We start from the raw sequence: 12,968 nt of genomic DNA, 5'->3' as shown, positions 1-12,968 counted from the left end.
AAGATAGCCTAAGATGCTGTGATGCCAATTTTAAATATGGAAGACAGGACTTATCATCTTACCGTCAGATGGGGAGAGGTGGGGCACAGATAATTAGTTGTTTTACAGCATATCAATCCTTTTCCAGTTATTTAATGCTAAATCCACTAATTTGGGAAAAATGATTTATGCTTCAAGTACTTTACGTCTTCAAATATTCATTTATAGTGTTTGATTTATGGTATATCAACCTTTTTCGAGTTATTTAATGCTGGATCCAGTACTTTTGGAAAATGGTTTTCTGCTTCTAGTTCTTTATATCTTTAAATATTTATTCATGGTGTTTAGTTTCATTCTTTTGTAGAAGAAAATTGTTAAGTTTGTTTTTGGCTTGAGAGAATTAGATATATTTTTAAGCATTAAACATTTGTAAGGTTTATAAAATGTTTGAAGTTCAAAGAGTGATTTTAAATGTTCAATGTAGGACAGAGTATTTTGTTTTTTTAATTTTTAGAGTGTGAACTATAGATCTTAAAGAAAAAAATGTGCATATGTTTGTGTTTAATGGTGGCAGTAGTATAGAGAGATTTTTACAGATTTTTTTTGTAGGCAGAGGAAACAATATTTTTAAAGGGAGATAATTATAAACTGTTTTCAAAATGAAGTGAAACCTAAATTATTTTTAAAAGGAGAAACAATTTGCTTTTAAAGGAAGAACTATAAATTGTTTTTGAGGAAAAAGAATTATACATTTTACATGATAGATAAGAGAAAAGACTTATTATTGATGGGATAGGAGATTATAAATGTTTTTAATGTGAAGAGTATGTGGGTTTTTTTAGTGTACAATGAGAGACAGGACAGATTATATAGACATTTATGTTAAATGTATGACAAAAATGACCTTAAACAAGTTAAATTGTATTCACTATTTTGTAATGTAAAAATCACTAACAACGCTTGAAAGACAGATTCAGTTCTTTTCGCCATCTAGGTCTAACTAAAAACCCTGCAAATTAATTATCATTAAATATTTTTAATAATAATAATAATATTGTTGGAGTTTTCTAAGCTAATAAATAAATATATAACATATACATACTTATATGTATATATATTTATAGATAAGTAGATAGATAGATAGATAGATAGACAGACAGATATATACATATACATTTGTATGTACATATATATTGATATTTTTATATACATATATATTTATATATATATATACATATATAAGAGACTGGAGATTGCCAGCCAATATTTGCTGACCATACCTTCCTTCTGACCTCACCAATCCTACCATATCCTTCCTTTCCATGTGAAGTAGTGAAAAATTTCCCGGATCTCTTGATTTGCAACAGTCCCTGAATGAAACAGTGAACAGTATAACTTGGAGAGTGTTCCAGTTTTGGGTGTACTTTAATAGACAGCATTTGGTCAGACTGCGCGGTATGCTTCATTTATTTTACTTATATATAAACTTACTTTCTCTTTTCTGGAAAATATCTACTTAGAAAACAAGTACGAAGACTGACCAAAAATGGAAAAAAAAAAAAAAAAAAAAAAAAGAAAAGTTTTTAACAATTCACGGCTTGCTCGTACAAATCTCTCAGACACAAGCACAGCCATAATATTGAAGAAAAAAGAAACAGTAAAGAAAGCAAGAGATAGAAAGATACAAAAGGAGAGAAAGTAGAATTGAAATCATGAAACGGTTAATTTATGTAGCAAACAAAACAAAAAAAAAAAAAATAAAATAAAAGGATCAGGTTACACTCAATACAATATATGGAGTAACTTACCAAAAACTGTGAAATAAAGTGTACATGCATATATATATATATATATATATATATATATATATATATATATATATATATATATATATATAGCATGTATCACAAGTTAGAAGAAACATCAAAGTGATTGATCATTGTAGCTCTTATAAGACCTACAAATATTTTATTTAAATACTATGCATTACTGTGTTCAGATGGGAGATCCCAGTTTCATTAATCTGGCAATCCTGGATTTAGGAAAAATTCCAGCTTATTCCTCTTCCAAAAAGAGATTCATCAGTTCTGCTTGAAGCCAAAAAGTTTAAAATATTCTTCTGGAACAAGAACAAAGTGGAATTCCTTCTAATTCCAGAATGACCACATAGATGAAACGCAGGTATCTCCAGACACAGTAATGCAAAGTATTTAAGTGTGTGTGTGTGTGTGTGTGTGTGTGTGTGTGTGTGTGTATATAAGATAAAGAATAAAACAACGACAATATAAAAATTGAATCATTGATTCAATAGGGAGAGTCATCAATTAGGAGTGTAGGATAAGTAAGTTTTTTAGGTATTTCAAAGCTTAATGCTTCTCATCAGAAGAGACAAAAAGGTGCTAGGTAACATATTAGAGAGGTTATCCTACACACCTAATTAATGTAATCTCCTTATTGAATCAACAATTAAATTTATATGCATTAGTATATGTTTTATATTGTCGTTCTTTTATTCTTTATCTTATATATAAGCTCCACCTCAATTTGTTGAGCTTTGCATTATCTTGATAAGTCTCCTTTTAAAGAATTTCTTTAATTCTTTTTGGCTCTCCCAATTTATTCCAGGTTGAAAACATTCAAAAGATTAGAATCATTGAATTCCAACAAGGGTTGTTGATAGTGCTCAATCAAAGAGAGCAAATTTATATTTTTTTATTTTCTTTATGTAAATATAGTCATATCTTGCTATGATGTACAGACAGTTTCGATTATTATTTATCTCATCAGGCAAGAAAAAATTTTGAAAAATAAAAAAAGTTCAACTTTTTATAATTTTCAAAATTTTTTCTTGCCTGATGAGATAAATAATAATCGAAACTGTACATCGTAGCAAGATATGACTATATTTACATAAAGAATATATATATATATATATATATATTAGGGGTCTACAAAAATAATGTTTTTTTGACATTCAACGTTATGTCAAAAAACCACATTATTTTTGCACTAACCTAATATATATATATATATATATATATATATATATGTGTGTGTGAGGGTGAAAAATACCTGACAGTATGATATGAAGATGAATAGAAATCTTTTTTTATGTGTGAAAGACCTTATTTATTCCGTACAACATTTCAGTATGTTGCACCCTTCTTTTGATATTCAAAAGCCAAAATAAGCAATCTTGCCAGGAGATTGAAAAATTTAAGATGGTTAAGTATATGTACATTTGGACGCATCTAATCGGCTAGTAGAAACCAACTTCATGCTATATTTTGTTTTCTTTCTTTTTCTTTCCTTATTTCTGACACTTTCTCAGATATGTGAAGCTTTTTTTTCTTCTATCTTTTGAATATCTAAGGATATATAAAAAGCCTTTCTCACATAAAAATAATATTATAGTCATCTTTAACTCAGGTTGTTACCAAATTTAGAAATTTAGTAGTCTTTTTAAAAAGAAACAAAAAAACTGATCAAGAATTTAAACTCAACTCAAAAGTGCTCAATACTCTTAAGAGCAGAGCAATTATAGTAATAATATTAAGGTTTACATAGACATTTTAAGATTTTGATCTCTGGTCTCACTAAAACCAACTAATTTTCTAAATTAAATCTAGGTGCTTATGCAGTTATTGTACTGCACTATTTTTTAATACCATTTTTTAGTTAAATTCAAGTTTTATATCTTTGTTTATTAAATTGTAGTACAGAAACTCTCCCTCCCCATGTAAAGAATGGGTTTCTAAATAATATTATTTCAACACAGTACAATAAGTGCATAAATACCTAAATCTATTTCATAAAAAGAAAGTTCATCTGTTTTAAAGAGTTAGATTTAATTTGATCATAGGTCAAAACCTTGACATGTCAATGTGAACTTTAATAATATTATTATTACTATATATAAATATAAAAACACTTATGTATATTTTTTTATTGTTGGTGTTTGAGAACAGCATTATAATTTGATTTTTAAAAGTGTTAAAATAATAACTATGTTCTTAATATATAAAATATCTACACATATTTATAAGTTTGTATTTTTTAAATTTTAACTTATTTATGCAGCACAAACATGGTGAGTTCCAATACTAATGTACAAACATAACTTTAAAAAATGTACATTAAGACATCAATTGTGAAACAGAACCAAATCAAAACAGTGGATTCAAAATGTTTTCAGATAGATACATATAAAGGATTCAAAATATTTTTAGATAATGAAAGAATTATAACAGTAACAAATGATTTTACTTATCTGAACAACGTACAGTAGTTTCATGGTTATCGATTTATCAGAAGTATTATAATACACCTCAACGATATTATGCATTTCCAGCAACATTTTCAATTTAAAAAGAAAACACTATGAACTGTTTTTAAAGGAAGAGAAACTGTTTTTAATAGAGAATTGTTTAAAAAGAAAATAAATTGTTTTAAAAAGATGGAACTGTTTTTAAAGAAAGAGAACTGTAAACTGTTTTTAAACTGAGCAAATTATTAAATGTTTTTATGATATATTTTATCATTGTTATACACTTCAAGTTTTTCATTCTAATGTATAACATCATCAAAATATATCAAACACTTCTGATTAATGGATTTGCATGAAAGTAGTGTTCAAATTACACTTATTATTATAACTAATATCAAATGATTATAAGAAGCATAAAAAGCATTAGAAATAACAAAACTTATAAATATATTGCAAATCTTAAAAAGACGTTTTCTAATTTGTAAGCAGAATAACATTATTTGAACTGAGGATCATATGTTGATCATAAATGTAAAAGTTAGGAACGGAATTAATTCCTCATCGACTTGAAATATTTAAAAAAAATTTATTTTATTTATTCATTTTTTTTTTTTTTTTTTTTTTTACATTTCTTCAACTTAGTCCAAACCTGAGATGCTAGAAGTCTCCAAAAATGTTTTACATGACCAAATATCAGTGGGTATTTCACTTTATTAATTGTAAATATATGCTAATAATCATTGTAAATATATGCTAAATATATGATAATAATATTAAAAAACAAAACTTATCAATACTTTCCTACTAAACAATTTAGTTAACACATTTCTAGAAAATGAAGTGCCTAAAAGGGAAAATATAAAATAAAAATAAAAATGGAAAATAATGAATTAAAAAAATAAATCAATGAAAAATTAAAACAAAAAGTAAAAAATCAAAAATTTTAGAACCTAAAAAAATACTGAATATTCCAAAAAAAAGCCCTGAAAAGATTAAAAAAAAAAAAATTTAATGATTTTTTTAAGTAAATGAAAATTTGAAAAATAAAACTGAAATGGAAAAATTAATATTGAAGAAAAAATGAATAAAAATGTTCAAAGAATATAAAAATTTTATTAAAATTACTAAGAAAAAAAAGGTTAAGAATTGAAGAAATGTCTATAAAATTTAAAACAAAAATAATGAAAAATTATATACCATAAATTTTATTTTTAAACAAACTTTGTTTAATTATATATACAGTAGAACTCTGAGATACGACATTAAAAATTAGTAACAAAATACAGTACAGTATATAATATATATATATATAATTAAATAGCATAAATAACACTGTAAGGCAGTGCAAATACCGTAACCAGAGGCCATAAAAAACATCATATTCTACATCATAAACTGAAAAAAACATATCCTAGGGCCACCATATCCCAGGGTTCTACTGTAGTCAGTTCTTGACAACAGTGCATACAAACTTATTGGTTGCTACTTGGAGAAAAATGTGTGCCTTAAGGAATGTTGGAAGAAATTATCTTAATAATATTAACAATGATGTAGGTTCAGAACAGCAGAAGTATGTTCAAATTACAGAGACAAGCTAGAATCACATTTAAAACCATTACATCTTCATAATATTTAATATAAAGTAAAAAAAAAAAATTTGCAACTATATATATATATATATATATATATATATATATATATACAAAGCTTGATTCTATGTTAATGAGACTAAATAGAGACTGCTACATAGTTGGACATTGATGAAGGCCACTAAAGAGTCTGAATGTTTCCTCAATACAGTAGAACCCTGGGATACAATGGCCCTAAGATACGTTTTTTTCAGGTTACGATGTGGAATACAATGTTTTTCCGGCCACTGGTTACTGTATTTGCCCCGCGTTACGGTGTTATTTATAATTTTATTTGATTATATACATGTGTACTATATACTGTACTGTTACTAATTTTTAATGCTGTATCCTGGGGTTCTACTGTTTAGACATGTTCCATAACTAAATAAAAGTCAAGAGATGAAAGGAAATATGTGCGACTGTGATGTTATGCATTCAGAAGTCGTGGTCAAGAGCCGGAAAGCTCTTCAGGAGTCATGGTCAATAGTCTAAAATTCTGCAGAGACAGCTTTTGTTCAGTTGAATGGTGTCAGCAGTTTTTGAAATAATTAGGAATCAAAGTTATATATTTAAAAAAACAAAACAATTCCAGTGTAATTGTTATTTTAAGACTACTCCATACTTTACAAAAGAAAAAATTATAATATACTTGATAGTAGATCTAAATTTATAAATATTATCTGCTCACATTTGTAAAGAAAACATAAAATAAACCACAGCAGTTGAGTAATTCATTATACTCTAAATTATAAATGGAAAGAAACTTTAAATAAAAATCTCTAACAAAATACAAACACATTATTCCCCAAATAAAAAATGGATTTTAAGAACAAAAAAAATCAAAATTTATTTTTTGGATCAAATAAATAGCTGACTTCTGACATTTCAGGTGGGGATGAAATCAACTAGCAAGGATTTCTAAATTTTACAAATTATTTTTTGTATACTATAATTTGAGGCGCTTTAAACTACAATTATTTGATCATCGATTTAAAAAAGTAAAAATTATTTGAAATTTAAAATATATGAAGTATATGGAATTTAAAACATGCGTTTTTGGTATAAAAATATTATGTGTCATGTTGAACTTATTTTTTACAAAAAAAAAAATACATATTATCAGTCCACCATTTTCCATTTTGAAATGGCAAATTTGTCAATAACATATATTGCAGTTACCTCCACTGAATTTTGAGAGCTTTTCAACATTAACCAATATGATAAAACTCTAGAATTTGCAAAAGTTTTATTTTTACTTTCATTTTTCAATCATTTTTCATAATTTTTGGAATTGCTACTAATTTCAACATATGTAAGTGTACATAATCATGTTTTTATCTAAAATGCATTTACTTGAAATTCCATTATACCACACAAGCACCAAATATTATTATTATTCTAACTTGTGTATATAAAGAAATTAACAGTTATTAAAATTCATATTGTACAAAATTTTAAAACAAATGTTTTACTTTGCTTATTAAAATGTTAATACATGTGGTTTTTGTAAAAAAGAAAACTTAAAATTAAAAGTGGTTTGCCTTAGTTTTGTCTACTTTATAGTATATCAACATTTCTGGGAGTGGAGTCATTGTCAACAATTGCACAGTTAATTGAACACTGGTTGCTATTATTCAACCCATAACTGAAGATGATGGGGGTTATGGGTTCATGGTGTGCAATTCAACAATCAATCTAATAGGATTTGAACTTTATTTAACCAATTCCATAGTCTATGATAGTATCCATTAGGCCAATTACACATCCTTGTTAAAATGGTGATTGTCTTATTGATGAAAAGGTTGATGAAACGCAATACCAATGGATTAGGAATCACATACTTTCAAAATCTAAAAAGCAAAATTTTGTTGTTAACAAATTTAAAAAAAAAAAAAAGCTGCATCTTGTGTCCCAACCCCATAAAAGAGAAAATGTATTCAAATTTTATGTGCTATCACATTTTGAAATTTTTAATAATAATTAATAATTTATATTAATTCGAAGTAAAATTCTCATCTTAGTTATTTTCACAATGTTTCAACCGATGTAACCACAGATCTTCAGGTGTATTTTTTTCAAACTTGGAAATCTGGTCAGAATTTGGAACTGTTTGACACAAAGATTCTCAAGTCCAAATAGAAAGTTCATTAAGTTTGAAAAGATTGAAGGTTTAATCATCTAAAACATTGTGAACATAAACAATGTGAAGAATAATCCAATAAATATGTGTTAGTTCAAACAGTTATATTAAATTTTTTTTTTTTTTTTAAACAAAAAACGATTTTGTGAATGAGCTAAATGCATTTTTCATTTAATTGCAAAAATTCATAAAAATTTATTAAAAATAAAATATCTGCACAGAAAAAAAAGCTATGAATAGAGATGGGAATTGACAATTAGAATGATCGTTGTATCAATTAATCATGACTGTTCAACTAAATGCCTGCCAAGGCCACACAACATAGCAGTTTTAATTTCAGTTCAATTCCACAAATGGAGCATGCAAAATAGCAACAACATCAATGAAACTAAAATAAATACAGACACATCATCCATTTCTAAAAGAGGGAGGAGGAGGAGGAGGAGAAACAATGGGTGATGTTACTTCTTTTGTTTTTAATGGAAAATATGAAAAAATAACTGCAACCATATAGAATGGAAATCATTTTCTTTTCTATTATCTTTTCTCTTAATTGCTTTAAGAAAATATTTATATTTTGGGAAAGTCAAAGAATAATTCAACAATTTTACAAAATAATGAAATTTAAATCCCATAAATACATTTGAACTTTTTATGATAGATAAATAAAAAAAAACACTTTATGAAATTAAATTATTTCATAGAAAAATAATTTCATTTTAAATTTCATTTTAATTTAAGCTATTACATTTTTTATTTGAATAAATATATGTTCAATAGTAAACACAATGAAATTATACTTTAATGTACAAATTGTGTTTTTAAATTAAATTTTATAAATAATTCAAGAACAGCTATTTTGTCTTCCATTTTGAAATCAATCTAAAAATCAAGGGAGATAATCCAGTTCAAACTTGCGAGATTTATGTTGTAATGCCTACAAATAGCCATTAATCACATAAAAAATCATTTTCTTTATAAAAATAAAACTACTTAATCAATTTACATGATTTTTGGAATATATTTTCAGTCTGTTACCGGTATGTACATCATACAGATTTGTTTTTTTAATTTTTGTTTCTTTATTATAGGGAGAATTCTGAACAAAAACTATAGATATTATAGATTAAGAAAAGCCATCAGGCATATTTGGTTTGGTTTGGTTTCTCCCTGTATAAAATTTGAAGACTATCTTGAATTCTAAATATGTAATCAAATCAAAACCTACAACAAAAATTTTTCTGTATTATTAAAACAAACGACTGTCACTGCTCCTTTGTCTTCAATTTCCAAAACATTTTTAATTGAAATTACTTGCTTAACTTTGCAGACTATTTCATTACTAGTTTATCATTGTCCATTGTCAGTTGATTGACTTCGTACTAAAAAAAATCCCAATGCAAAAAAAAAATGCTTTTATAAATTCCTCACTAACATTTTACGTTTTTTCATGCTTATCCAGAATTCCCTTTTATAAAAAAACAAAAAGAAAAATCTATATGATTTGTATACCTGTGACAAAACGAAAATATATTCCAAAAATGATGTAAATTGATCAAGTAGTTTTATTTTTAAATAAGAAAATCAAATTTCATATGAGTATCGGAGGAGGGATTGTCTCACCTATCATTTGATAAAAAATCTCAAAAAACAAGCAAAATAATTCAATTCAAAACTTGCATGATTTATGCTGTAAAGCCTACCAATTCCCATTAATCACTTACAAATGATTTTCTTTATAAAAATAGAACTACTTGATTAATTTACATCATTTTTGGAATATGATATTTTTGTTTCATCACAAGAAACTACATCATACAAATTTTTTGTTTTTAATATGGGGGAATTCCGGAAAAGAACTAATTTTTTTCCTCACATTACACAGATTCAAATTAAGTTTTTTATCATAAGCTGCATGTTCCCTTCTTCATCATATTACTACTGAAGCATCCCCAGAAAGAAAAAAAAAATGATTATCAGCATCCTATGTATTAAAATTTCACATTATGTCTACTGAATCTAAAATTATTGCAGCTGAAAATAAAATAAAAGACAAACCTCCAAGACAATTTTAAGAAAACAAACTTATGAAAAAATTGTCTATGCAGACTCCTAAATTTTGGCAGTAACTATTCTTTAACTTTAAATCTTGTCTTCGTAACACGATTAAGCAAAATACCAACTATCTACTCTTCATATGGACTCTAACCTCAAAGGCACCCTCCCTATCAATCATACCATATAATATGCTGCACCTATGGATTCAACTTCAAAAGTATAACCTTGCTTAGTAATATAATACAGAAATATCAAAATTTAACAAGTGAGAATCCAGGTCAGATTTTATTGGTTACTTATGCGATGGAAAATGAATGAGAATTGACATATATTCAGTGTCCATTTGGGTCACATATGAAAATAAGCCTTAAATGTCTATTATACAGAATACCTGAAAAATAGGAAAAAAAATAAAAATAAATAAAAAAAAATACCACTCATGTAACGATTAATTTACAATCTTTCCAGCAATCCAACCATATTTGATACAATTAAACTTTAGTTCATGTCTGATTTGTCCACCAAGTTTCTGTTACACATGTCCAACAATCTTCGTTTTGTGTACTCATTCTTTTGTGGAGTGTTATCCTCATTTTCATAGTTATTGTTTCACATTTCGGCCAAACTCATCCTCAGGCCTTCTTAAAGTGATTAACTGCGACGGGATAGAAATGCTGAGTGTTTTAACTGTATCCCCAGCAATTACTGCCTTCCATAGCTCTTGTTTCACCAGGTTTTGGCCAACAAATCCTCTGACCTGATTGAGTAGGATTGAAACCGCTATCTTCAGACAATTCTCATCTGGAACCATAGACATTCAATGCCACTATCTACTGCACCACAGGCCTCAAAGGGCGATCAATGTTGGATTTTTTTATGTTTTTATAAATCCAATTTGCTGTTTTTATCTGGTCTTCCATCGTCGGGTTTGTATCAAGTTGTATATATATATATATTTTTAATCCTTTCCGATCAGGCTTCATAATTTGTGTATTCATTTTTTTGCCGACTGTTATCCTCACCTTCATAATTGTTGTTTCATCATGTTTCAGCCAACTCATCCTATCTCGTCAACGTTAATCACCTGAAGAAGGCCAGATTTGGCCGAAATGTGGTGAAACAACGATGACTATGAAGATGAGGATAACCGTCCCGAAAAGAATAAATACATAATTATCAAGTTTCATCTCAAAGGATTCCAAAAACAAAACAAAAATCTTTGTTTTTTTGCCATTCAATCATATACAAGGACACTTTGGTGATTATTTTATTAATAGGAGGTATTTTCACACTCACCTGTTGATAACCTCTCTCCAGATTTTTATCTGCAGGATTATCTCAAAGATAATTTCTATCGAAATCCTCAGACTATTCCTGAACTGAAGAGGGCCATCACAGCCAAAATCAGGACACTGCCAAGAAAGGAGTATGTTAGTTATTAACAATTTTACAAGTATTATCTGAGTGTGCTTTTAATTGAATGACAGTAAAACAAAATCTCTTGAACATTCATGATTGAAATCAGTCAGACATAAACTAATTTTTTTTTTTAACCAAATATGGTTGGACTGCAGAAAGGATTGTGAATTTTTTTAATGATTCCATGGATGGTATCTTGTATAATAAAAACTTAAATGTGTACAGGTATGAAAACCTTAAAGAATTTATGTTTAAAAATAATTAAACAGGTGAATGTGAACAAAAACAATATTTTTTTATAAAAACGTCAACCATGATCATTGACAGAATAATTCGTTTAAGTGGAAAAAAATACCATTTCACTGGATTTTTTTAAGTTGCAGAAAAGTAAATTGCATTTATAGATTTGTTTAAAAAGACTGTTTGACATAACCAAATCTTTTAAAATTAAATTTATGGCTCGTCTGTATACCGGCTCGTGTCCTGAATTATATAAAAAAAAAAGAAAAAAAGAAGTATGATATATGTACCCATAATAAAACAAACATATCACATACTAAAAATCATCAATTAGCTTTATTTTTGTAGTAGCAGGCTTCTGAGTGTTGTCCAGTCATTAAAATATGATTAAATATAATATTTTAATTTAGGCAGATTTCGTATTTATTATTATAAAGTCAATTCTCTATTGATCAATATATTGTACTCAATATATAGTAGTGATTTCAATAGTAAAAAAAAAAAAATAGACTTGGGGGCCACTAGCTAGAATCAAAACCAAACCATTTTGTACTCCAGCATTATTCTTTACCATCCAAACTAAGCATATGCATTTAAAAAATGTTGTTAAACGTACAAATGTAATATTTGTGCCTACATAGAAGTAACGTTTAGTCAACTTACATCTGCCAAGTTCCAATTTTTAAAAAATTTTGACCCCTTAGCAGCTATTTTTACCAGTTAAAAATCAAATCGAATTTATTTATCAAGTTTCAAGTCTAGATCAAAATTTGACAAAGTAGTTTGGTAGAGACCTTTCTGCACACAGAGGGATAAAAAAGGTCATAGATATATATATATATATATATATAGAGAGAGAGAGAGAGAGAGAAAGAGATAAGAAAATCAAATTTTATGAGGTTGTCTACAATTTTGAAAATATTAAAACAAAAGGGAGATAACTAAACAATACTTCAAACTTGCAAAATTTATGTTGTAATGCTTACAAATACTCATTAATCGCTTAAAAATGATTTTCTTTATAAAAATAAAAATAGTTGATCAATTTATGTTTAAGCATATTTTCATTTTTTTTATGGGTACATACATATAAACAATAAGCCCTCAACTAAAAAATTCAGAACTTTAAGATCATAAATAATTTATTTCCAAAAGTCTTTAAAAAATTTTGGATGAATTTATAATTTTTTTGATTTTTAACGAATTCAATTTTTTTTCCTTTATAAATATTAAA

At 26.9% G+C, this 12,968-nt stretch overlaps 1 protein-coding gene across 3 annotated transcripts in view; it reads right to left on the bottom strand.

Moving 5' to 3' along the window:
• Positions 1-12,968, bottom strand: part of LOC145284895 (integrator complex subunit 3-like) — a 165,089-nt gene that overhangs the window by 68,681 nt on the left and 83,440 nt on the right. For 2 of the 3 annotated variants that reach the window (XM_080133968.1, XM_080133970.1), the window contains one exon: positions 1,260-1,349. The exons of the other annotated variant lie outside the window; for it this stretch is intronic. In XM_080133968.1, the coding sequence (XP_079990094.1) occupies positions 1,260-1,349 (90 nt within the window). The remainder of the gene's footprint in view (positions 1-1,259; positions 1,350-12,968) is intronic. 3 annotated transcript variants of the gene reach the window in all.

Source organism: Euprymna scolopes, chromosome 9 (genome assembly GCF_053919585.1).
Source record: "Euprymna scolopes isolate OS-2025 chromosome 9, ASM5391958v1, whole genome shotgun sequence".
NCBI classification, from domain to species: Eukaryota; Metazoa; Mollusca; class Cephalopoda; order Sepiida; family Sepiolidae; genus Euprymna; species Euprymna scolopes.
This window is presented reverse-complemented; position numbering and strand designations above follow the sequence as displayed.